This window comes from Rhipicephalus sanguineus, chromosome 7, assembly GCF_013339695.2.
Source record: "Rhipicephalus sanguineus isolate Rsan-2018 chromosome 7, BIME_Rsan_1.4, whole genome shotgun sequence".
Taxonomy (NCBI): domain Eukaryota; kingdom Metazoa; phylum Arthropoda; class Arachnida; order Ixodida; family Ixodidae; genus Rhipicephalus; species Rhipicephalus sanguineus.
The window spans coordinates 76,685,747-76,713,635 of NC_051182.1; the positions used below are offsets into that span (position 1 = coordinate 76,685,747).

A 27,889-nucleotide genomic window follows, 5' to 3' on the forward strand; every position below is an offset into this window, starting at 1 on the left:
TCATAGCCCATAGTCACGCAGAATCATCTCTTGAGGCAAAGCAGAGCAAGCAAATATACAAACTTAAACCTTGGGGAGGGCAACTGGCAAACTTTCCGTCGACGCGGCGGCGGCCAGGAATTTCAATACCCAGACAAAGCGCGCCGTCTCTAATGGTCAACGCGAAGTGTTTGGATTGCTGTGCAGAAAAGCATCCTGGCCGTCCCAATTGCCCCCGTTTCCCCGGTGCCTGGGGACCACATGTTAACGTCAGGATTCGACACTTGTAACAGGCGTCTTCGGTAGATTTCCCCCTAGTCGCCGCTTCTTCTCTTCGAACGCTGCAGGTGGTCATTCACGGAGGACGCGATAATGTGCACCGGGAGCTGCGGAAGCGTTGGCCCGCTGACGGGATGGCTGGCCCGGCCCAACACATGGGCTATAGCGGAGTCGCACGAATGAAATCAACATTAGACGCTCCGCTTTGCCCTTGCGATAAAAGTGAAGGGCGCACACGGCGCCTCACCGCTGCAGTGACCGCTGACCTAGGACGCTGCCACCCGATCCTGGTGTTTGCGCGGTGGGCCCCTCGAGGACCATAGACAGAAACCTCCAAGAACCCCGCTGCGGAATGCAGTCTTCGTCGCCTCCGGTGGGAAGAGGAAGGGGTCTTCTTTTCTTGGAGGTGTCGGTTAAAAAAATGTGTGTAAGCAATTTACGACGCCCGGGGTCCGGTCAGCATAAGTCGGGACGTCATAACTCATTCGAACGCATTGTGGTGGCCGGCAACCAGCTCGGTTGTATGTTGCGTGCTCGAAGTGCACCGGCATAGGCTCGCGGGGGCTTTCCGTCTTTAGCTGTGCTTAGGAACTCTGTGGAAACTGGTCGCCAGTGCCGTCGGCTTCCTCGTCGCTCGCTCTTCCGCTCGAGGTTCGCTGGCGGCAGCGGTGGCTGACAGTCTTGCTCGAGTTGTACGACGCCGCTCGCAGAAAAAACGCCGACTCGTTGGCGGCACGGCGGTTGGCAGCGCCTCGGCGTGATGACTGCGGCTGCCGCACATCAGCAGTTGCGCTATGTGGCCCGAAATGCGTATTTGATTATGTATGACATCACGGTGATATTATCTGCATGCCATATTTTACACGTTTGTTTTTATTTCACCTTGCTCGCATTTGCCATGCGCGTTCGTCTTCATCCTCTCTGTCGCGTGTGATTAACTATTTGCAATCTTTTTGTGCTTTGCAGAATGCAGCCTTTGTCCACAACGAGCAGAATGCGGTGTGCTCTGGCGCGTGCAATGCCACTCACCTATCGCTTCCGTTGCAGCAGCTACACAAAAAGAAGTGTACAAGATATTACAACGCGGCTGGACTTGTGTTTGACATTTTACAGGGAATTCAATGAAAGAAAGCAGAAACTTAATATGTATATAGAAAAATAAAACGTTTCATTATCTCACTGTCGTCTTTCGCGGTCGCATTGACTGCGAAAGCGGGGCCACACGCTTGACGAAATATTTTTTTTGCGTCTTGTTTTCCGCGGCATTTGTTGCTCACCGCGGGAAATAACACGCGAAAAAAAGTATTAAGCTCTAGAGGAACTTGTTCCTGGGTGATTGGGTGGCTAAGTTTGCTAAACATGTCATTTCTGGCGCAGTGCTTGAAACATGAAGATAGTGCTATCTTCATGTTTGAAGCATTGAGCTAGAAATAACATGTTTAGCAAAGTATTAAGCCTTGCGGAGACTAACTATAGAAAATCATCCCTGGGGATTAACGGATCATCTGAACTGGGGATAAAAAGTTCATCCGAATGGAGTATTTGAGTGGACCGACCGTTCTTCCGGCGAGGTAAAAGTGCGGGGAGTAACGGTTGCCCGATAAGATGTAAATGTGAGGAGTAACCGTTAGTTCGTTGAGGTGATCTGTGGGGACTAACTGTTGACAGGTAAGGTCTAAATGTGAGGACTAAATGTTAGTCCATTGATGTGATCTATGGGGGCAAACAGTTATCTGCGTAGGGAATAACGGTTAAACCCGACGCCGTTAGTCCTTAATGGGATGAATGGTTGTGACAGCCCCATTAGTCCCCAAAAGGATGAACTACAGACCCTTTTAACACCTTTTTGCCTTTGAAAGCACCGAGGCGGGTGAAGCTGCATGATTTCTTCCGGCACGGTAACCTGGAGGTTATGGTGTTCGACTGCTGATCCGAAGGTGACGGGATCGAATCTCGGCTGCGGCGGCCGCATTGCCTTGGAGGCCAAATGTTGGAGGCCCGTGTGCTCAGATTTAGGCGCACGTTAAATTACCCCCAGATGGTCGAAATTTCCGGATCCCCCCACTACGGCGTCTCTCATAACAATATCCTGGTTTCGGGACGTAAAACCCCACAAAAATATTATTAGGTGCATGATTCCAAACAGTTACCATTGCCGTTATTCCGCTGATGTTTGAGTCTCGCTTCAAGCACGTTAACTTATATTGCGCGTGGCAGGTCGCTCATGGATATACCGCGTAAAGGAGGACAAGCGTGAACGATTAATCAGTCGAAGGTTTGAAACTTTTTTCTTTTCGCTCAGTACACCGCTCGCCGCCGCAAGCCTGCTGCAAGGACGCACGATAGGACCTTGCGCGGGTTTTCTGTCACTCCCAATGCCCCTAGTTACCTCTACGGCTGCGCTTCAGGCGACCATACATTTATGACTTCGCTGCGCTACGTGAGCGCAGCTCAATAACTAGACCAACCAAGGAAATTAGACTTGAGCACATATGTTGGTATGACGTGGCAATATGCTATATTTTGTTTATTTCAGTATCCTATAAGTATTATTGGGGATGATATAGAGGGGGCGGGGGTTCAAGTGAGCACATACATCTCATAAGCAACATAAATAGAAAACAAAATAACAACAATAAAATAAGAAAAGTGAAAGAGCGATTAAATTGAACGACGGCGTCCAACCAAATGCATTCACCAGCATCAATCTAATCAGTCAAATGCATCACTGATAAGTACAGAACAGTTTTTTAGTAGTCATGAAAACACTGATGGTATTTACATTAAAAAGTATTTGCATATATATAGTGAACAAACACCGTAAATGAAACGACGGCAGTGAAACACAGGTTAGCAATGTTACTCACTGTGCAAGTAATCCTGCGGCGTCGAGGTATTTATTATTTATTTATTTTTAATACTGTCGACCCCAGTCTTTGAGTCATCGCAGAGGGCATATTGTAGATGGTATTCATTCATAAAGAGCATACCATAACATTCCAAGTAACGTATGGATTTACTTACACTATTGGTAAACAACAACAAAATACAAGGAACCATGAATTCTCCATACAGTTAAAAACAAGGATATATTCGTACCAAAATTTGTTATACGCTGTTATAAAAATGTGTAGATATCTAGCGCATCTTTGTTGTCGGCACAACCATCATTACCTACAAGTACGACCGGCAAACCATTCCGCATTTTATTTGCGCAAGGAAAAAAAGAGACTGGAACGAGAGGCATCAATTTGAAAGGCGCCCCGCCACAGTGGTCTAGTGGTTATGGCGCTCGACTGCTGACCCGGAAGCTCGCGCGATCGAATCCCGGCCGCAGCGGCTGCATTTTCGATGGAGGCGAAAGTGTTTTATGCCCGTGTGCTTAGATTTAGGTGCACGTTAAAGAACCCCAGGTGGTCGAAATTTCCGGAGCCCTCCACTACGGCGTCCCTCATAATCATATCGGGGTTTCGGGACGTTAAACCACAGATATTATTACTAAACCAACTCGAAACGCACCAAATTCGTCAGTAAGCATGATATCACTAGAGAAGGACAAATGACGGCGACCGAATCAACAATATGCGCAGTTTTCTAGCAGCAAACTCAGGAAACTGCTGACGTGCGCATACCAGCCAGGTATTTGAGTGATGGATTGAATGAATAACTTTTTTTTTCTTTCCATCCCTTCATTTTACCAGACGGAGGCGAAAAGGTAGGCCTGACCAAGTACTGGTACATATATATCGAGAGTTATATATCGAAAGATATGATAGATCGGCGATGTTAGGTGGGAGTTCTACTCGTTTATACATAATGATAATGGCACATTTTTATACTTCTTCGTCTTGGAAAAAAAAAAAACGCCAGGCCTGCGCTGACACCGCAGCACAGTCACAGCCAAAGCTGGAAGAGCGGCGTTTCTAGAGCCCGTTGTAAGCTCTCTTGGGGCTACAATACAAGTACACTAGAAAGGTACCCACTACGCCATAAATCACAATTTTTGTGAAGTTGGGAAGCACCTTCTAAGCCAATATTTGTCATTCTGCGGAGAAGCGAGGCACCAGCTACACGTCTGTAAGGCATTATGTGCACTTTGTTGACGTGACGACTGATGACGATGAAGAATTAAGGCTCAACCCTTTGTAATGGATTGGAAGCTTTAAACGGCCCACCAGTTATGTAATTTGCATTGGGTGACGCCCAGTCGCTATTTCCCTCTCCCGTCATGCTGTATAACATACGTTGACGTGGGAGAGAGACGAAGGGGGGGGGGGGGGTGAAGAACTTTATTGAGACCCCGAGGAAATGGATCATGCGCTTATGGGCTTCCTTGGCAAGCAATACTATAGTGCACTTGCGTGGAACCCACTACGCTATAAATCGTTGTAACTTTTTTTTTAATTTCGAGAGTTTGCCCAACGGCCTACATAGTTAAATATACAGGTAGAGGCCGGCTTCCAATATACATCAACAATGCTCTATGGTGGGGCCCATAGAGCCACAAATCATAATCTGGTGGTCTTGTCGGATGAAGGCCCACTGTTCTCAGGTAGCGCCGCCGTATCTGATTCAGGCCAGGGCATGTCCACAACAGGTGCTTGATTGTAACCGCAGACGCTTCGGTGGTACAGAATGGGCAAGAATCCCCAAATGGTCCATGCAGATGTTGTGGCCAGGCATATGTGACCGACGGAGTAAGTGTCTGAGGAACAACAACAACAACAACAACAATAAGTGCCGCCCCCACACTAAGTCTCCGCAACACCACCTCCTCCTGGCGGGTAAGCCCGCCTGGGAAGTTTGAACCACACGGTGGAATTAAATCTCGTGTGGTGCGGCGGAGAATCTCCTTGCGGTGGAGGAACTCACCCCGGGGATCACTCGGGAAAGGCGCTTCTAGAGTACGTGGCAGCTCACTGTGGGTGGCGGTGTCAGCTTGTATTTTTACTGAGACCCCGAGGAAGAGAGAGAAGAAAACGGGAGAGAGGAAAGACAGGGATGTTAACCAGTTTGGCATAACCGGTATGCTACCCTGTACAGGGGGAAGGGATGGGGGAGATCGAAAGAAGAGTAAAGAAAGAGAGAAAGAGAGGGGAACACACACGCACACACATAACGTCACAGCGCAGAGCGGCAATCTTGTGCGGTATGCGGCATCATTAAAAAGTCTACAGCCGCTCGTGTAAGTCTGTTGTCCTTAGGAATTTGAGCAATGCCTTGGTTGCTTGAACTCTCGATGACTTATCAGGATGACATTGGAGAATCGTGTCTAGTGTCAACGGTCTGTAGTGAAGACCCCGAGGAAATGGATCATGCGCTTATGGGCTTCCTTGGCAACCAATACAAGTGCACTTGCGAGGAACACACTATGCTATAAGTCATTGTAATTTTACTGAGACCCAGAGGAGAGAGAAATAGATGAAAAGGAAGAGGCAGGGAGGTTAACCTGGTGCGAGCGACCGGTTTGCTACCCTGCACAGGGGTGGGGATATAGGGGTCGGAAAGAGGACAGAGAGAAAGGGAGATAAAATAAAAACAAAACAAAACATGCACACATGCACATACATGCAGGATGTCCTATCACAGCCGTTCTGATAGCCCGGTTGAACGCAGAAAGCGCATTAGCGCCTGCACAGCCTTCTTCTGAGACGTAAAGTCCTGTCGGTGGCGCAGGATTCTTTCTTCTGAAAGAGTTCGGTTGTCCAATTTGTCAAGCGCGTTGCAAAGTGACTGTCTCTGCGAACAGTACTGTGGACAGTCGCACAGAATATGCTTAATTGTTTCATCACTTCCGCAGTGGTCACAAGCTGCGGTGTCGGCCATTCCTATGCGGAACGCGTACGCACAGGTAAATGCGACACCCAACCATAACCTGCACAGAAGGGTAGCGTCACCTCGACGAAGTCCTGGGGGAATTCGAAGGTTGAGTGTTGGGTCTAGGCCATATAGTCGTGCGTGCTGGAAGTGTGGCTCGTTCCACTGCGACATGGTGAGTTGGCGAGCAAGCACGCTGAGCTTCCGTGCAGCGTCAGTTCTGGAGAGCGGTATTAAGAGTTGATTGTTTTCAGTATGGGCGGAACGGGCAGCTTGATCGGCCCGTTCATTGCCGATAATTCCACAGTGACTTGGAAGCCACTGAAAAGTTATTTCGTGCCCTTTCTCAGTTAAATGGTGCGTCTCTTCTGCAATCTCAAATACAAGTTGTTCGTGCGGGCCGCGTCGTAAAGGTGACAGAAGAGACTGCAGTGCCGCCTTGGAGTCGCTGAACATAGTCCATTTTTGTGCCCGTTCATCACTTATGAAATGTAATGCGACACGAAGCGCTGCGAGCTCTGCTGCCGTCGATGTTGTAAGGTGGGCGGTCTTGAATTTGAGTGTTGTGGCTTTGATCGGTATCACAACTGCTGCAGTTGAGCTGTTTGGCAAAACGGAGCCGTCAGTGTATACGTGTACATAGCCTTGGTACTTCTCATATAGCAGAAGTAAAGCGAGCTGTTTAAGGGCAGGTGACGACATATCCGCTTTTTTCCGGATGCCAGGTATTGTTAGGCTGATGTTGGGCTGAGTCAGGCACCACGGAGGAATCGAAGGTCTCGCGGCGGGCATGAAACATGTTGGTAAAGACTCGCGGTAAGCGGTTACCGTTTGGCAAAAAGATGCGCGTGGTCTGTCTGCTGGTAAAGAGGCTAGGTGGTGGCGGGGAGTCCGAGCCAGATGCCTTATATGTGTCCTGAGTGTTTCAACGTCAATGTGTGTCTTGATGAGATGGTCTCCGGCGATCGCTATAGAAGCCGCCGTCGATGCACTAAGAGGCAAGCCTAGACAAATCCGGAGTGCCTGGGCCTGAACACTTTGTAACGTTCGTAGGCTTGTTTTGCTTGCGTTGGTTAATGCAGGCAAGCTGTACCGCAGGAAGCCGAGAAAAAGTACCCTGTACAGCTGTAGCATGGCACTTGGGGACATTCCCCAAGTCTTCCCAGCGAAAAACTTCAACAGATGACAGACGCCAATCAACCGCTTTTTTAGGTACGATACGTGATGGCTCCATGACATGTCTCTGTCAATTATAACACCCAGAAACTTGTGTGATCGAATATACGGTATAGCTTGACCGTTGATTATTACGCTGTAGTTATTCATAGGCTTGCGCGTAAACGCCACGAGAGCGCACTTCTCGGAAGAAATTTCCAAGCCTCTGTTACGGAGGTAATGGGCAGTTTGAGTGGCAGCTCTTTGAATTCTCGCTCGCAACTGTAGGCGTGTTACGGCGGACGTCCAAATGCAGAGATCATCCGCGTACATTGATAGCCTAACTGTGCTTGGCAGGTGCTCAAGGAGGGCAATCAGCGTAAGATTGAACAGCACAGGACTGAGTACGCCGCCCTGAGGGACGCCACGGTAGCTATAATGTGGAGATGTTTGGCCGTCCTCGGTGCTCACAAAAAAGGATCGCATTGAGAGATAGCTACGTATCCAACGTAACATCCGACCGCCTATTCCTACCTCTTCGAGAGCGGTGAGGATGGCTTCATGCGTAACGTTGTCATACGCCCCTTTGACGTCGAGGAACAAAGAAGCGCAGAGACGCTTTCGGCCTTTCTCGTGTTGAACGTAGGTGACCAGGTCGACTACGTTGTCAATTGATGATCGACCACGTCGAAATCCTGCCATGGCATCTGGGTAGGTATTGTTGCACTCCAAGTACCACTCCAGGCGTCCGAGGATCATCCTCTCCATAACTTTGCCTACACAACTGGCCAATGCGATGGGGCGGTAGGATGAGAGCTCCAACGGTGACTTGCCCGGCTTCAGCAGTGGAACCAGGCGACTAGTCTTCCAGCTTGTCGGGAGCGTGCCATCCTGCCAGGATTTGTTGTACAACTCCAGGAGACAAGTTCTCGCGCGTTCGCCCAGATGACACAGGGCTCTGTACGAAATTCCGTCTGGCCCTGGTGCCGACGCGTGTCCACACAAAGCTAGCGCTGCCTTGAGTTCATGGATGGAAAATGGCAAATCCATGCGGGGATCTCGTGGTTGTGGACAGATGCTCGAGGGTAATAGGCTGTTTGGTGCTGTGAGTTGCCCAGATAATCTGGCACAAAATTCTTCTGCCACGTCAATATCTGGTCGCTTTTGAGAGAGAGCTAGCGCCTTGAATGGTGACCGCTGAATGGGTTTTGTGCGCAGACCTCGTACCGTCCTCCACAATAGCGATAAAGGTTTACGAGGGTCAAGGGACTCGCAAAAAACAGTCCAACGTTGCGATTCGAGTTTATCTATGCGGCGCTGAATCTTCTTCTGTAGACGTCGAGCGGTCCGTAAGTCTTCCATTGCCTCCGTGCGTCGGTATCTTCGTTCAGCACGTCGTCGGATTGCTCGAAGTCGCTCTAACTCGATGTCAAATTCCGTTAATTTCGAAGAGCATGTGAGAGTACACGTAGTATCGTGTATCGTGCTCTTGATTATCTCCTCTAAGGCAAGTGAGCTATTCGCTTGACATTGCTCTTCCATGCGAGACTGAAATTTTGTCCAGTCCACTCTTTGAATGCTATTGCGTATCTTAGAAGGGCAGAATCCTTCAATCTTAACATATGTGGGAATGTGGTCACTCCCATGCGTTTCTATGTCCGGGAACCACCCAGCACGCCTGGCGAGGCTTCGTGACACAAACGCCAAGTCAAGACAGCTGCTATACGTTGAACCACGCAGAAATGTTGGACTGCCGTCATTTAGCAAGAATAGTTCATTGTCGGAAGCGAAGGACACCAAATTTCTGCCTTTAGCATTGATCTTGCTACTTCCCCAGAGTGTATGGTGAGCGTTGAAGTCCCCGATGATAACGCACGGGTGGGGAGATGATGACAGGATGCCTTGCAGTCTTTTATCGTCAAATCGACTTGATGGAGATAGGTAGGCGCCCACAACCGTGACGGTAAGCCTCTTCTTCACTGTTACACATATATATTGATTGTCGTCATGAGGTGATACCGGTAGATGAATGTAAGTAAGGTCGCGGCGAATAAACATCAGAACCTTGCTGTTTTCAGCAGTTGTTGAAGACATGAATGGTTCATATCCGGAGAGTCTGATTGCGTTCGGCAAGTTAGGCTCGCAGATGATGATGATGGGAAACATGTTGATGTACACGAACCGACGGAAATCGGCGATGCGTGATCTCAGTCCCCGGGCATTCCACTGGAAAATCACTGCCTTTCGGACCTCTTCCCTGAAAGACAGTGGCGGGTGAGCCATTATCTACTCAAGGGCTGCCAGTACTGGACTCAGAGCGTCCAGTACTTGGAGTGCACTTCTGGCTGATGTTGTATGCATGTTGCTCAACAACACGCGAATGGCATTAATTAAGGGTCGCAGAAGAGCTATCACTTGCTGATCTGTATTCGGCAAGTCCTCTGTTGTAGCAGTTTGCTCTGATGAAGGCGGCTTCCGCTGTGGTTCTTCCACACGTCGAGTACGCGTAAGTGGCGGCCATTCTTTGGAAGAGAGAGATCTGCCCATTTGCTCTTTTCCAACGTCTGCGTTTGCTGTGCTGAAAACTGCAGCTGGCGGTCTTCCCGAATGAGTCGACTTACTTCTTGAAGTCGGCGCTGTCCGTCGTGAAGACCTTCGACGGCGACGTCGTCTTCGCCGGACTTTCTCAGCGGCTTCTTTGTGGGTTGAGCTGTCTCGCACCATTTGCTTAAGAATAGAAATCTCTTTCTTTATGCGCGGACAGTCTTTGGAAGAAGCGCTGTGAGCACCTTGACAGTTAGGGCACTTCAGTACGGTTGCGCTACAGTTGTCTTCCGAGTGCGGTTCTGCACACCGAGGACACACTGCCGAGTTCCTGCAGACACCCTTCACGTGGCCGATCTTTTGGCAGTTGAAGCATTGCATAGGTTTAGGAATAAATGGTCGAACCTGGTGACGAAAGTGGCCAACCTTCACGTAGGAGGGAAGACAGTCACCTTTGAACGTTACCCTCACACACCGTGTATTGCCAAGGCGGCCGACGTTCACAATGACGTTGTCTTGACTCGCTGGTTTTATAAGCACTGGAAGGTCTACGTTAGGGATTTCAGTATCAATGTCGTAAATGACTCCTGCTGTGGTAGCACCATCGGCTGGTATGATGGACTTGACTGTGATGTTTCCCAGTTTCGTTACTTGTTGCAGCGTGCTCAGCGCACTCGGGTTCATCACATCGACTGCCAGGATGTTTCTCCTTGTGTTTAGTCGTACATCTTTGATCTTGTTCGGCACGGTGTTCTCAAGATACAAGGAGAGCGCTTGCCTGTTCAGGACACGTAGACTGTCGGTAGCGTTCTGCGGCACAAACAGGATGGAATGAGGCCATCTCTGAGGCGCTGTTTTCACGGTGGCCGTACTTGAGGCCGAAGATGCGTTGATGATCCTTCGTTTGGCCTTGCGGTACAGGACGGGTTGAAAGCCGTCTTCCGAGGACTCGTCGCCTGATGCGGAGTACAGCTCGGTGTCATCGCTCTCACTGGATGTGTTTCCTCGCTTCCTCGAAGCAATGCCCGTGGTCGAACCGGAATCGGATGGTGCCTCGTGAGGTTGTACATCCATCACCGCGATGTACGGGGCGATAGACCCCACAAATGCAGCGAAAAGTCCAGAAAAGACAGAGACGAGCAAGATGTGTTCCACAAAGAATCACTTCGTCTTCCTCAGAGGAAATGGATCATGCGCTTATGGGCTTCCTTGGCAACCAATACAAGTGCACTTGCGATGAACCCACTCCGCTATAAATCATTGTAATTTTTTAGAAGTAGGGCAGCAGGCACTGTGCCATTTTTCGTCATTCTAGGGAGAGCGTTGGTACCTGCTAAACGCGTGTAAGGCATTATGCGCACTTTATTGATGCTGTGCCTGATGACGATGAAGAATTATGGCAGAGCCCTTTGTAATGGGTTGGAAGCATTCAACAACCTACTCGTTGCGCAATTCACATTGTATGACGCCTGGTTACAGAATTCGCGTTGTGCGACGCTTGGTGCTTATTTTACTCTTCTACCACGCTATATTGCTTTTGCTAATGTGGTTCCTTCCCAAAATGAAGCCTGTATAGGACCTTTTTGCAAAGTAGTTTCAAGCACCGGCATGGCTCAGAGGTTGAATACTGGGCTCCCACGCAGATGGCCCTGGTTCGAACCTCGTTCCATCCTGGAATTTTTTTATTATTTCCTTTTTTTTTCTCATTTCGAGCGATACTGGTTACGGACACCGGTGGTGGCGGCGGCGGCGGACAACTACGGCGCCAAGAACGGCCGGTGAAATGATCTCATAACAGCTTTCGCTGTAAAATGGTGGCTGTACGTAATCAGTGCTCGTCACTGGCGTAGCCAGGCGGTTGGGAGGGTTCAACCCCCCCCCTCCCCTTTCCTTTGAAAATTGTCAATCTTGCATATATATATATATATATATATATATATATATATATATATATATATATATATATATACAGACGCACATATAAACGTACGCACGGACATACATATGGTTGAACTCCCCCCCCCCCCCGCAACAAAAATTTCCCGCTACGCTACTAGTGCTCGTGGAAGATTTAGCATTCTCGGTACATTGAGAGAGAGAGACGCAAGGAGAGGATGGTAAGCTAACCAGAAGACTGCCGGTTTGCTACCCTGCTTCTAGGGTAAGAAATGAGGAGATTGAGTTGCGTGCATTGAAATAACAGCTGGACGACAAAACTGGACGTGATTGCGTTAGAGGGGGCCTCAACAATACGAGTAGATAGAATGTGGTGTAGCCAATGTTTCGTTTGAGCTGGGTGGTCAGATATAGCGGTGAAGATATCCAGGCACGAAAAATGAAAACAAAGAAACCCTGCGCGACACTTGTAACACTGCGCGAGCTTGTAAAATCACGCGAGGCAGAGTTACGCGATACCAGATAGAATCTAATTGTGCAAACGAAAGAATTGTCTTCCAGAAGAAAAAAACTGAAAAAAAAAACAAAGAGAAAACGACAGGCCTGCTCGGAAAACGCGCCACAGTCACAGCGAGGAGCGACCTTCATAGAGCCCATTGTAAAGTCTTTTAGGACGGCTAATACGAGAACAGTTGCGAAGCATCCATTACGACATAATCATCATCATTTTGCGAAGCAGAGAACTACCCATTACTTCATATTCAGCATTTTGTGGACTACGCGTCTGCAGGGAATTACGCGTACCTGTGCTTCTGCACAATTGCTTGATGGTGCGGCTGATGATGATGCAGAATTATGGCTGGGCCCTTTGTCATGGGTGGGACATTTTAAACCACCCAGTTCTTCCGCAACTCACATTGTGATATGCCTGGTGTGGATTCATTTCTCTGCCACGCAATGTCATATCTTTTAACTTCATTCCTCGCACTAAATGGGGCCTATATAGGCTCTTTTTGAGAAGATTCAAGCAACGGTGCGGCTCTGTGATACAATGCTCGAGCGACACGCAAATAACCTGGGTTAGATTGCGGCTGAAACCCTCTTTTTAGATGTGAAGCATCTTATAGCGGAGTTCAATCCGGTGGTGGTGGTGTGCGGCGTGACCACCCTTACTGCGCATGCGCAAGCCCTCTCCCCACACCTCCTTTCCCTCTTTGCCCCTCTTCGCCCCCTTTCACTTCCCCTCTCCATTTCTGCTCTTTTCCGGAGCCCTCCACTACGGCGTCTCTCGTAATCATATCATGGTTTTGGGACGTTAAACCCCAGATAATATTATATGTTATGGCGCACGCTGGCGTCGAGCGAGGAGGGGGCTTTGTATCCCTCTCCCTTTCTTGCTCACCTTAATAAGAAAGCGAGGTAAAAACATGGTGCGTCATGTTCCCTCACTGTTCGCTCTTCGAATTTTACTACTGTGCAGCGCGCAGTGTTCCGGAAACTTACTCATCGTGCTTGCGGCCACATAGACAGCGTATGCATTACCGTGGTTTTCGGCTTCCTGGAGAACGATATCGCGCGTTTAGCTTTTCATTGGCACTGCAGGAGCTCTAGCAGAGGTCCGTGCACGCCCATTTGCTGCATACGAACATGGTCGTAGCCCGAATGCATTCAGAAGAACTTGTGTTGGGTCTAGTTGTACCATCTTAGTGGAATAAGCAGCGCTGCGCAGTAGTAAAATACGAAGAGCGAATTATGAGGGAACATGACGCACCATGTTTATGCCTCACTTCTTATCAAGGAGAGCAAGAAAGGGAGAGGGATAACAACCCCTCCGCCCCCCCCCCCCCCCCTCCACGCACTACGCTCGACCCAGCGTGCGTCAAGGCGTGGTGGAGCGCCTCGATAGCAGCGAGCAGCTGCTACTCGGCCGGGCGTTGCGGCCTGGGAACCTTTGACCACCCCTGTACGTTCGTCTGTCTGTTTGTATGTGTACGGGTACATACGTATGCTTGCAAAGAAAAATATACAGCCAGCTCTCCCTCCGCGAAAGCCCTCGAAACAGCAGTGTTGTTGCCCCCCCCCCCCCCCGCAATCTTTGGGCTATTGCCTATGTTTTTTGCAAGTCTTTCTCGATATTTCTGTCTTTTGCAATTCTTCTCTAAGTATGTCTATGTTGGACCGTTGCTCTTTATTGACGCTCTATATATAGCTATGGGGCGAAGATATGCCAATTCACGGCCGCGCTTGAACGCTGCGGTATCGTCCCACTGTGGCCGTGGCCCATTCGACCCGCTCATCACAAAAACGCATATGACTACACGGCTACCTGGAACAAGCAGCGTTTGCAAGCGCCCGGCTGTGCGCGACATGCCCGCGTTACGCCAACGGACGGCCGAAAGTTCGACTGGGCACAGCTTAGCTGTATATAGAAAATTTCGGGGGATAACACCTCACCTCCCCGTCCCACCTATGGCTACGCCAATATTGCGCACCTGTGCAGTGCATCCATGTACAATAATTACGAACCTGCGAAAACGCGTCGCCCAGTTTCGCCAACGGTAGGCTTTCAGAACCATAAACAAACACCTTACTTGCGTAGAAAAAGATCAGGCATAATGCACCTGAAGGAGATATTCCACATGTATCTGATATATTGCCGAAATAGATTATACTTACCACTCCTTTTGAGTAAGGCTACTTATGTGAACCATGAGAGCCTTTCGACAAAGCAGCGCATGAGGGTTTGCGAAATATCCCACTGTTAGCGATTAGGGCAGCCTAACCTTTCCTTATCGATTGAGACGGTGTCATGGCAACATGAATACCTCCACTTAAGTCTTTATCGCTATGCAGCCAAGTGACCGCACTGTGCTCGCGTCCTCTGATAAACTGATCTAAAACTTGAAATCGGAGCACTTCCTATCTTGCAGTGTCTGAGCGTGTAACCGTAACGGGCCGTCGCACGCTGCTTGATAAGTTTCACAATTCTTCACGTCATTGTTCTTTTCTTAATTTTCACGCTTTCTTACGAGCAGCTTTTGACCGAGCGAAGCTATAGCAAGCCCGGATTACCGCGTTGTTCGCGCGTCGCCGCTGTCGTTGACCTTGCGCGATGTGCGCCGCTTCACGCTTCTCTCTCCAGCGGTGACACAACGTTGCGTTGCTAGGCCGCCCAGCTCGCTCGCAGCTGCTTCGCATTGCGCACTACCCGCAACCGCTATTTATTTTCTCTTTTCCCGTACCGCTTTCGCTGCTTTCTAGCACGAACCGTCCGCCTTGAGACCTGGGCAGTTCGGCCGCATCTAGCGAGGGGGCCTCTCCCTCCCGTTCGAGGCCAGACGGAATACGACGCTGTGCCGAGCCAGTCTGGACCGTCTGGACATTCACCCTTTCCCGGTAGCGGCTACGCTGCCCTTTCCCGTTTATCTTCTCTTTCCGAAATGGCGTGCCGCCGCTGAGCGTACGGCGACGACCGCCGAACCCAGACAGAGTTCAGATTACCCCGCGGGCGTCCGTGATAGCTCTCGTCTTTCTGACCTGAGCCGGTCGTCCCGCAGAGGAGGAAGGCGAACCCCGAACGGCAGCGGCCGCTGACATCGGCGGCCAGGACGGAACCCCCCCCCCCTCATCCATTCTTTTCTCCTGGTGGAGCGACCGGTCGGTCCCTCCTAGCAACTGCAATAGCCAGCGAGAGAGTTGCCGAAAGTGGGGGGACCTCGCACAACGGCAATAAACGCGCGCCTGTGACACACGAACAGGGAGGGGAGAGCACAAGTGCCACAGGACTCGCGGAGCGTCGGACGCAACACAAAAGGCGAGCGTCCACTCAAGAGCAGCGACAGGGTATTCGGCGGCGGGCACAGTTCAACGCCACCACGTGCTTGCCGTGTTATCCGTCAGTGTGCTTGTCGCTAGTGCTGGTGTCCTGGCTGATCGCGCGGGCCTCGGACGCTGGACCAGACAGCCGGCGCTCTGTGGTTGGTGTCCATGTTTGGACGATGGATCACCGGAGAAATCCACGCCCTGATCGGAGGAAAGCACGTGGATCCCAAGGGAAAGGCTGTCCTCATTACCGGTACGTGCGCGTGACTGACGCCAGATTTTGTGTCACTCCATTTTTTGTTCAACGTCGTGGTGATGACCGGCTGCGATTTCTGAAAAACTCACGCGATGTCAGCACTGAGGGCACGAAATCATTAAAGGTGTCATGTCGATCATTCCATGGTTAGTCACAGTGACAGACATACATCTAAAGCTGTAGTCTATAATGTTTATACTTATTGCCGTAGCCGTAATATTTGATCCTTCCATCTTGTAACATTTGCGACGCTCTGACTGGCGTTTGTTTTCAGCGCTCTTTTTACGTTTGTCGAAGGAATTTATGTTGCTAAGTTTGTCGCGACGCCTGCTGGTAAAGCTTAGTGGCAGTGACATTGCGAGCGGACATGGAGGTTCTGGATTGAAAACTAGCCACAGTGGTGTCATTTCGGTTGTTACGAAACGCAAGAGCACAAGAGGTCAAAACTGATTACGAGCCGCGGCACACATCAGTAGAAGACCGTGGTTTCGTACGTGCGTTTGTAAATTTGACCGTGGTATTTTGCATGTCACAAGGTATGGTTGTGATGTAGCTACATTTCAATCACGAAAGACACTATCCACAACAGCGTTATTCGATTGTTTTATGTCTTCAAGACTAAACATGCATTGGTCGTCTGATTTAGCGGCATGATTTACTTAAGGCGTTGAAGCCGGTCACCGCTCCATGCATGTGCCATTGTTAAAAAAATGTAGTAATAAGTTCGAGATAAGCACACTTTAAATGTACTATGTAAATAACTAGTGTTACAGAATTCAAGGAAACATGTGAGCGTGAAACATGAGCGTAAATCTCGGAGGTGTGGAAACATCCGGCAGGTGACTTGTGCTTGGCAGCGTTGGTCTCTATTAAACGTTAAATCCGTATAGACTATTTTACGGATGGCTTTTGGTGCGGCCATATTGGGCTATTAACCTTGCCGATTCTTTATCTTGAACAACTGAGCGAACAGCGCTACGTTGGGCGTATACACGTGAAAACGGTTGGGTTGGTGCATTCGGCGGTTCCTGACCTTATCAGTTCACGTCAGGAAGTACAAAAGCAATAAAAAATTCTTTTAACAGCTCAAGGTGGCGGCGCAATAGTCTATATTACGTTATTCCGGTCATTAATTGATTCCACGCTGCGTTTTTTGTTGTTCACTTGATAGGAACGGCCCCGAGAAAGCAAAATGTTGGCAGCTAAATACATACCACATGCTCAATACTATGAAAGAAAGAATGATCCGGCAATTTCATACCTATGAAACGGCAAACAAATGACATATACTTTTGACGTTTTATTTCTAACCCATAAGTTTTATTCCTTTTTTTTATTCTTGATGACAGGTAGACATTTCCGCAGCGTAATTCATATGTTCCACGCTTTGTCCGGAAATGTCTTAAGAGCGTCGGATTATGACAACACAAGTGACAATCACCAGTGGTTTCTAACACAATGCCGTCGCTTACAAAAAAGTACTAGAAACACTGAAAATGACGGCGCCAAGACTACGGCAAATCCTAAGCTCTGGTGCTTTGCCGAAATGGCTTGAGGCTACATTTTTGTGCAATTCGGTGCAGCTTAGTGGGAAACAATGTCGTGGGAAAGCCCATGCAGAAGGATTCGACTAAACTTTACGAATCACACAGAGACTAAGAGCTGGAAGAAGATACCTTCGGACCACGCTGGTTCTGAGATGAAAAGCTGTGTCGTGGATACGAGATGACACGAGGAATATTTGCTATCTGGCATTATTAACGTTGTTTGGACTTCATCTTGTAAGAATTGGCCATGCATGGGAGCGTACAGCGGAAACGAGGAAGAGGCAGACATACATCCGCTCTGCGTTGTCTGACATTTGATCTGTGTCGTCTTGTTTCCTATGCGCGATGCCGTATCGCATCATGACTGGTCAACTGTCCCGCCAGAACATCATGTGCCTCTATAGTACGGCGCTGCTACTTGAATACTTCTTTGTGTGTGTGTTGTAAGGCAAACTTTCTTCGTCTACGCTCCCACGGGTTTGGGGCGGTTGCTGATGCTACTGCTGGCGTGTCCTCATCACTCTCGGCCAATGCTATAAAACGGCTATTCGCTACTGTCCCAACTAACATGTGAAACTCTAAAAGCGACTTAATACGTGCGGTACTTCTGTGTGCCTGAAACGGCTAGAACTTTTCTCTCTTCATCAGGCCCCGTGCAATGCTTTCTTAGTGGCGCAACGAAATCAGCCTCCGGGTGTTTACGCGTCTCCAGAACGTGAAACGGTGGACGAAAGAAGAAAAGAACATTATTTAGCTAATAGTCTGAAAGGAAATCCATATACATGGATAAATGTATTGAGAAATTATTGACTTACTACAGTTCCGTTTAAATATTCATGTTGCTGTGGAAAGATTGAGACATACCGGATGCTACTGTGTTTAGCGACAGTGAAGACAACATAGAGTTTAAGCTGGTTGAAATAACCGAGAGGGGGTTATCTGGCTCGTGGCTAAAATCAAGGCAGGAGTGAAGTCTAGTCTTTCAATATACATAGAGTTAGTACTTCATTATGGGTTACGGCTAGGTGCTGTGAGCCGCCGCCCGATCAAAAGGGTGCAGCCCCATACATCGAGTTCCTCTCTGCTCATGGAATATGCGTGAAAATAACATTGCACAAAGAAAACAATCAAGTACAAACGGTAAATCGATTAATAAATATGCAGCTCGATCGCTTGTACGTCGCTTGCCACTGACCAGACCCTGTATTTCTAAATTTCTATTCTTGCGCTGCATTCGTTGCCTTCAGCTCGGGCCAGCTAGCCCAACTCGCTTGCCTAAATTTAAGTATAACAACGCCCACAAGCAGAGCTGACTGCTACATAACACCTACTGTTTTCACGTTTCCGCCAAGGGGGAACTATTCAAATCGTATTTCCTTTAACCCCGCGTATACATTCAAAGAACGAGCAGTACGCGCAGAAGGGCAGACTCACAGCAGCGTATGTATACACGCTATTTTCCCTTTACAAAACACCATGCATCATGTGCAACAGGCGAAATTGCGTGCTCGAGTGCGTCCGCGCTTCATGGCGCGGCTCTGGCACTCTCCGCGGCCTTGAGATTGCGGCGTGCATTTGATACTTCCCGCGGCGCATCGGTCGCCCCTGAATGTTTGAGCCGAGCGCACGAGGAAAAATACGCTTGGGAAGTAATGCGCGATCGCGACGCACTTTCTCCACATCTGCGTGACGGCTGTGCAGGAAAGCGTGGCTGGGAGGGAATCGCTGATGAGAAGACGGCGCCGACGAGGAGCCACTGCAAGCAACGCCGCTGCGATGCCTTGTGCCAGCCGGAAAGTTTGCCCCGATGGTGTTTCGTTAAGAGCGTATGTCAAAGCCGTAAAGCCTTGCACCCGCTGCGGTGGCTCAGCGGTTATTATTGGCGACCTGCTGCCGGGGGGGGGGGGGGGGGGGGGGGGGGGGGAGCGAGCCCGCGGGTTAGGTCCACCGTGTTTCCTCAGCGGCATGCTTAATGGTTGCCTTCCACTGCGAAGCAAGCGGTGGTAATTCGATTTCCGGCCACCGTTGCCGCCTTTACATGGGCGCGAATACTAACACGTCCCTGTGCTTAAGCTTAGGTGCAGGCCAAGCAATCCCACGTTTACGGGAGTAATGCTGAATTCCCTACTATGACCTGCCTCTTAATTAGGGCAAGGCGGGGCAAAATGAGATGCGGGGCAAAACGCCACATTTTGACTTTGCCGCCCTCTACAGCTAATACAAAAAGTACCTTTTCTTTGTGTCTCTATTTCAGCGATAGGTGCCGGTAGTTTTCGACGTTTTTTGTGTAAAAGTTGATCATTGCTCACAGCGTTCGCGCGGAAAAAATGGCGCGGCTGATGTCGGTGTGTTCGTGACCCGCCAAAAAGGGGCGAAATTCTGCTCGGCCAAATTTTCGGATCCGTGCATGAAGCTACTCCGGCGTCAGTACAACAGCGTAAGTATTTATATTGTTACTTTATACTACTAGCTACATTGCACCAAAAGTTTGGTTCATTTGGTGTCGTGGGCCAAAGGGCAACTTTGTTTTCGGGCACGTCAGAGGAGCAAAACGTGTCAAAAAGGCATTGAATTGCCTCAGAGAAAATCTTATAAGTGAGCCATTTTTTACGCTCATTATATATATTTTTTTTGTTTAGGATAGTACGGACGTACAAGAGAATATCATCTAGAGTTCCTGCGAGGAAAATGACATGAATAATGCACTGAATGATTTTCAGGAGTTTCGGAGCAACATAACGTCGGGTTCTGTTTGGATTCAATGCGTAGAGTGCAAAGACAGGGCCCATGAAGACTGCGTGGGTGCCCACGGAGTGAATTTGAAGTGCTTCTACTGCAAGAACTCAAAGGATCAAATTTTTTCACGTTGTCTCGTTTTGCCTCACGCAGCGTCTCGTTTTTCCCCGCAGGTTGGGGCAAAATGAGACATCTGGTGCATTTTTTTGTTTTTTTTTTTTAAAATAAACTTTTGAGCAGTCGCAACATCGCCACATTTGTGCACACATACCTTGTACCCAAAAGAAAGTTCCTGCATTGATGTTTTATGGTAACGAGTGAAATAAAATAAAATATTCGCTATTGTCACATTTTTGTCGCATTTTGCCCCGCCCTACCCTACATTGTGGTTTTACCGCGTCGAACGCCGTGACCTTTTTTGTATTTTTTCCGCTCGCGAGTTCGGTCTGCGGTTATGATGGCTCATTTTTACGGAAAAAGAATTAGCGACGCTTTCTTCATCATCACCATGGCTATACGTACACTGCAGGGCAGAGGCCTCTCCCTTGTTCCGCCAATCAACCCTGTCTTCTGCTTGCTGCTGCCACGTTATCCCCGCAAACTTCGTAATCTAATCTTATCTGCCACCTAACTTTCTGTCTCCCCTCGCGCGTTTGGCTTCTCTTGGAATCCTGTCAGTTACTCTTAATGACCAGCGGTCGTCTTAATGACCCAGCACTGGAGTAGCATGTCAGGCGAATAGCCAGGCAAACATCTCCAGCTTCTCATTAAAACATTCCTCACTCTCTTAGCGGTTATCTAGCCTACGCGGTACATGCCCTGCCCATGTCCATTTCTTCTTCATGATTTCGACCTAGATGTCCTCAACACCCGTTTGTTCCCCGACCCACTCTGTTTTTTTTTTTTGTCTTTTACGGTTACACCTATCATTTTCCCTTCCATTGCTCTCTGCGTAATCCTCATCTAAGTAGAACCCCGTTTGCAAGCCTCCAGGTTTCTGCTCCGTACGTAAGTGCCGGTAAGATGCAGCTGTTGTATACCTCCCTCTTGAGGGATACTGGTAAGCCACAGTTCATGATTTGAGAATGCTTGCCGAATGTGCTCCACTCCATCCTTATTCTTGTTACTCGAGTCTCATGATTTGGCTCCACGGTTACTACCTGTCCCAAGTAGACGTATTCCTTAACAACTTCCAGTGTCTCGCCACCTATCTCAAAGCGCTGTTCTCTTCCGAGACTGTTGTACATTAATTTAGCTTCCTGCACATTAATTTTCAGACCTACCTCTCTGCTTTCCTTGCCCCATTCAGTAATCATGAGTTTCAATTCGTCCCCCGAGTTACTCATCAATGCAATGTTATCAGCGAATCGCAGGTTAATAAGGTACTCTCCACTAGTTTGTATCCCTAACTCTTCCCAATCTAGGGCTTCGAAAACCTCCTGTAAGCACGCGGTGAATGACATACTTTCGTATTTCGGAACAAAAAAAAGATTAAGTATTCTGAACGAGCGCATGTTGCTTATAATATTTAGTTGTTGGCAGGTCACGACCAACAACAGAAATAACTCTGGTTTCTTCCAGAATGTCCAGGGGGATTATTTTGTTTTAACGCGAGAGCGTTGAAGAGCGAATGTCTCAGAAATGCCGGCGTCGGGATCGGTGTTGTTGTCCGTGAGCGAAAAATAGCGACGGATGCAAAGAATAAAAATGGGGGGTTCAAACCGGAACCGAGCTTAGATATTCTGCGTGGCAGTCAGGTGTGCTCACAAAGAAGCACACCGGTGCTTGAAACTGCTTCAAATGAACAAAAAATACAAATATCTAGGCGTAATGCAGGGCGAGGAGTCGCATTAACAGAAGTAATATTGTGTGGTAGGTGCGTAAAATTGCGCCGGGCGTCACACCACGTGGATTGCGCGCAGAGTGGGTACTTTAAAACCCCGCCTATCACACAGCGCTCAGCCATAATTCGTCACCACCATTAGCCACAGCGTTAATAAATTGTGCTGCTGCGGTGGTGCTCGTATCGCTTATGGACGTATAGTGGGTGCGTCGCCATTTCACATAAAGGTGAATTACGGCGTAATGGGTACTTCGCAACTGTACTTGCAGTAGGCATTCGGAGAGTCAGAACGGCCATTGTTACCAACTCACCCAGTTTTCTGCTTGTCAGTGTTACGCACACAGACATCCTTTCTTCGCGGCTCAGTTGAGGTGTCTTAAAGGGACACTAAAGAGAAACAAAGAATCGGTTTAGATCGATAAATTGCTCTCTGATAACTCCAACGTCGTTAATTTCGCCATCATAGGTTTTAATACAGGAGAAAATCAAGTTAAATTTCATTTTTAAATTTCGCGCCGAAATCTCCCCGCGTGACGTCACGGATTTCAAAGTGTACATATCGCATTTTGGCGCCACTGGCTCAACAAATTACCACAAACTTGGTATGTTAAGCCTATGGCCCCCTCAGAGGACGATGTGCTTCGTATTAGGAACTACGTAGTCCCTAGTAGGCGCCGTCAAACATGTGACGTCGCTGCGAATGGTGGCGGGAACTTCAAGTGGCGTCGCCACCCACACTTTGTTTTTTGCGTGTTTTCTCGCTTGCTAAGCGCCTTCTCGCAGCAAGCGTGGTGTTTTTGGTATCGTGCAGAGTACTCTTTACTAGTATGAGAAAAATCGTTCTGCTCATTAGTGTCCCTTGGAGCGAAGCATGGCCATCTAAGGATGGCGATGCTAACTGGGCCCGATTACCCATCGTGACCCGCTCTTGGAGGGTCCTCCAAATATTCAAGCAAATCTTCTACGAGTTACAGATTCAGTGGCGCGGTAACTCGGTTCGCGCACAATGCCGCCGCCACCACATTGTTCACGGGTGTACACAAATAGGCCTCGAAAGTGCGCCGGTCACATTCGTATCTGTATGCCCGTTTTCCAATAATCGATGCTCCCTCGACCGTGGGCTTGTCGCGATCAGCCGTGTCTGATACTGCGATCTGATCTTTTTTCGATGTCATTTGTCCTTCCAATTTGCCACATTCGATTGTTGCCGGGATATTGTCACGACTGAAAGCCGGCAGGATGACAGAGCAGCACGAGCAGCAACCGCCGTTCCTCTGAGGAAGACGATGTTTAGAATGTGCGTATTGCACAATATTTTAATGCATTAGATGTCATTTCCGTTTATTTCCTTATCTTTTTCCAACTTTTTTCTTTAATTTAGTTTTTTTAATAATAATTATTAACGCATTCTTTAAGGTATAAGAGAGAAGTTACGACCCGCAGTCTTGGCCAATCCCCCATAGTGGGTAAGTGCCATATTTTTGAGGAAACAAAACAAACAAATGCTGTTTTGATCTGTCAGTACAGATACGAATGCGAATGACCTTCGTTGTAGTCTTTAGCAACTGAAGTGTTGCGCTGCTGAACTGCAGTGTACTAGTAGCTCAAATGTGGATTACGGTTCAATTTCAGACACGGAGGAAGGAAACAGTTGGGAACTTGCTATCTCAATGGCTTGCGCAATGAGATAGCCAAAAAAAGAAAGAAAGAAAGAAAGAAAGAAGAAAGAAAAAGAAAAAGAAAGAAGAAAGAAAGAAAGAAAGAAAGAAAAAAGAAAGAAAGAAAGAAAGAAAAGAAGAAAGAAAGAAAGAAGAAGTAGTTCGTCCGCAAGCACACGCCAAGCTTCACTTGACCGCATTTTCCCCGATAGGTCAAGGCTCCTGATTTTCTTTTTTTTTTGCATTTTCTGTATGCACACAGCCACTGCATGTATGAGAGGGTTGTCAATGTCGCGTTTTATTTCCACACTGGCACATAATTTGCCGTATGAGCTCCTGCTCTCCCCTACTGAATCTCCGTAGCGTATGTTCAGACCTGTTGGGTGCAAGCGCGCGCAGTGATTGTCGGTTCTAATTGGAAGGCTCAACTTCGTATGCGCAGACCCGTTCATAGTGCTTGGCTGTGTCTTCACATGACATGACGGAGAGAGGCAAGCATTGGCGTCACAGTAGTCAAATTTCCTATCAGCACGAATAGCTCAGAAACAGAGGAGACACCCCCAAATATGGAATCGAATACCGTATATCTTTCCTTTCCTTATAACCCTTTCAGACACCACCTATGTAAACAGTCTAATGCGTCAAATTTACTCAACGATATTTCAAGGCACTGGATATTCTATGTTAACATAATGTCCAACACGTTCATTTATGTTTGTTATAATAATTAATCCTATAATTGCAATTAATATATATTATCCCGAAGTCATTCATGCTTTGTTTTTTGCATAAATAGAATCAGATCTCAGGCACAATAGTTTCATTGTCGATATCGGTCCATATTCATTTTGAACGAAGAAACGTGCGTTTGTCGTGGCTCGCGGATGGGGCACGTCGAACTGCTCGTCGAACATGGTGGTGCCTTCAGCGAGCGACTATATTCAACAGCACGCCGCGAAATGAAGTTCTACAAAGCACACCTGTTGCGAAGGAGGTTCAATTCATTAAAAGGTCAATGTACGTGCGCTTTTTTAGCCACTATGCGACACAAGTGGTAAAAAACAAGTGGTGGTCACAATAGAAATGCGTCCTGAGCCCCTGCACTATGCGGCCCTGCACTATGCGCCCTGGCAACACTATGCGGCTCTCAATGTGCGGTATGCGAACTATGCGGCTATGCGAACTATGCGGCTACGTAACTATGCGGCTATGCGAAGTATACGTCTATGCAACTATGCAGCTATGCGAACTATGCGGCTATGCGAACTATGCGGCTACGCCAAACTATGAGGTTACGTAACTATGCGGCTATGCGAACTAGACGGCTGTGCGAACTATGCGGCTGTGCAACTATGCCGCTATGGAACTATGCGGCTATGCAACTATGCGGCTATTGGATACTTCTTGTTGAAGTGCTCCTAATCGAGTTTGTTCACACTCCCCCCCCCTCCCTTTCCGTCTACGCCCCCCTCCCCCACTCTCTAATTTTTGTGGTGGGAAGGGAAGGCTCCTGCAGCGCTGCATGCATCCTTGGAACGGGCCGCTGTGTATAAAGGGCGTGCTTCAGAAGCATCACAAGGAAGTGTATGAAGCCGCACGTGAGAAAGCATCTTATACGCGCGCGAAAAAAAAAAAAAAAAGACCGTAAACTAACGGCGGCACTCCCGACTTTGGCGATACTACGACCCTGGTATATCTCGAGGACCACGTCTGAAGGTAGATTGCAAAGCGTTACGGTAGTGACTAACCCGCTTAAATCGGTATTTTTCATTTTTTTTTTTAAAGTTCAGTTTCTTAGATATGGCTCTAAATGACGGATTTTCATCCTTCTGCCGAGGAACGATACTATTCGGCTGAATGAAATGCATGCATGATATCCGCGGAACTCCGCTTGTTAGTGACTAATAATTACTGAAAATTAGCTGCCCCTGCTCAAATAGTGCTGGCCTTCGGCAAGTACCCCCTTCTCGAAGAAAGCATCCGGCTGCGTCTCTGCACCCAGCTACTTTAGAGCTTGAGTAGGCGAACAGCTTGTTTCTCAATTAAGTAGTTGGCATTCGTGCCATTAAGAGTAATAGAATGTATTTGCGCTAAAATTGAGGCCAGGAGATGTAGATCCATCATTACACGCATTTGCCAATTCCTGTAAATAGCTTGCATCGTTCGCTAGTAAATCTACGTCATCCGCATATATTGTTTATCTCCCATGATTCTTTAGCTTTTTTTGTACGTGTCATCTCGTTCTCTCTATCATTTTGCAGTTCCTTGCAATCTTAACTTGCCGCAGCAGATGCCTCCATAATTCTATTTAAAATTTTTGCGCTCTCTCTTATTTACTAATTACTAAGCTCTAAGAGATGCCGGTATTGCTTCCTGTTTTGCCGTGGTATCTCTCCCGAAATCGACACAACGGCGCGTTACTACAAGGACTAAAAGAAAGAAGGCGCGAAGGACAGCCGCTGTGGTCCTTGTAGCTTTGCGCTGTAGTTTCCGGTGTGAATTACCAGACAGGAAACAACAGCGGAAACTACAACCCATAGACAGCCGGTTTTGTTCCGTTATCTCCCCAAAAGTTAAGGTTGCGCGTTGAAGAAGGCCGCTCACGCTGTCCTTCCCTTCTTCATCTATCGTCGTTCGGTCTATGCTTTCGTGAAACCGTTGGTGAAAGCAAGGCCCACTTGCTTGATCATGACTTAATTTTCGCATTTGGCAATGCATCTCTCTGCCACACTTGTTCTCCGCCTAATGTGTTATACCTGTGTCACACGGGAACTTCTGAACGGCCATCCAGTCGAAGGCCATTGAAACACCACAACTCTGTCGACTCGATGGATTACTTAAAATGTACCGATGTGCTAGTTGGTGAGCCATGATTTCCGAATAGGCAGCTCACAAAAGGGCAACGAACACGTACACAAAAAGACGCAAACACAAGCGCTTGTGTTTGCGTCTTTTTTGTGTACGTGTTCGTTGCCCTTTTGTGCGCTGCCTATTCGAAAATCATGACTGGATGGAGTTGTCGCGCTGCCATACGGCAGTTCTGAACGGCCGTTGAGTGGTTCAGGCGTCTCTCGCAAAAACTGCGTGGCGCTGGGGATCTTTATCTTCGTCTTCATGTCACGGAACGTCAATAATACCAATCCGCTTAAATCACAAATGCGCGCGTTGTTTTTGTTTAGACATTTCAATAAAATGTTTATTTGTAGTTACCAATACATATTTCATTTTTAAGTTGTTCAGAAGCGAAACTGTGGCGAGCGATACACGGCAAGACAGCCCGATAAAGACAGGCACTATACAGGCACGTTGCTGATGCCGAGAGTATGTGCAGTTCGCACTTTTCAACTGACACAAATACTTTAATAAGTAATCGATAGCGCTCACCTATACTGCTTTGAATCATACTGGTTAACGTTATCTTTTTGTAATCGCGAGTAGGAAACACTGTGAACGAGAGAGCACGTTGGCGCTGTTTCCGCTTCCGTCGCTCAGCGGCCATCGAAGTTTTAATGGAGTTTTGGGGTGCACCGTTGCATGGATAGACTATTGACTCGATGGCCTTCAAAACCACCCGTATGGCAGCTCGTGCTTGACCATTGAGTCCATAGGCATGCGCAGGGTTCCCCATCAGGGGGTGCAAAGGTTCATCGCAGCGCCCCCCCCCCCTCCTTCTAAGTCAATGTATGGGGCAGATTTTGCGCCCCCCCCCCCTCTTAAACGATTAAGGGGGGCGGCCCCCTCCCCCCTGTTCGCACGCCTATGATTGAGTCAATAGACTATCGCTTCGAAGGTCTTCCGAATGCCCGTGTGACACGGGTATTAGATGTTCTTGTTCCTTACGCCTATTTATACTTAGCGAAACCCTGTAGAATATCATCTATGTGGGCCATATTATATCGCAGTAGCATCATCTGGCCCGGCTGCGCCTTAACTTGTTGGTGTATTCGTTCCTATGGTGTTGGTGTTCCTATCTATTCTTTTTTTTCGGACCTACAACTAACTAGCCTTTGGCTACAGGTCCGATAAGTGTTTTTTCAGTATGTACAATACGAAATAAACCTTATCTGTATCTGTAAACAAAAAATTTATCCTTGCAGGTGTCGCCTTGATAAGTACGAGGTCTCGAGTTCAATTCCCGGCCCGGCGGCTGCATTTCGATTTGGGCGTGATAAGACAAAAGAAAACAGAAACGCGTGTACAGAATAAGGTGCGTGCTAAAGAGCATCATGAAAATTAATATTATGAAGGACCTCCCAAAACCACGATATGATTGTGAGGGACGCCGTAGTGGAGAGCTCCGAAAAAATTGACCACCTGGGGTTCTTCACGTGCACATAAATCTAAGTACGCGGGCCTT

General features: G+C 48.2%; 1 protein-coding gene across 1 annotated transcript in view; it reads left to right on the plus strand.

Moving 5' to 3' along the window:
• Positions 1-15,547: 15,547 nt before the first annotated feature.
• The window catches only part of LOC119399536 (17-beta-hydroxysteroid dehydrogenase type 6), a 78,370-nt gene continuing 66,028 nt past the window's right edge, over positions 15,548-27,889 (plus strand). Inside the window, exon 1 of the mRNA XM_037666346.2 lies at positions 15,548-15,745. Within this exon, the coding sequence (XP_037522274.2) occupies positions 15,658-15,745 (88 nt within the window). The 5' untranslated portion in view covers positions 15,548-15,657. The remainder of the gene's footprint in view (positions 15,746-27,889) is intronic.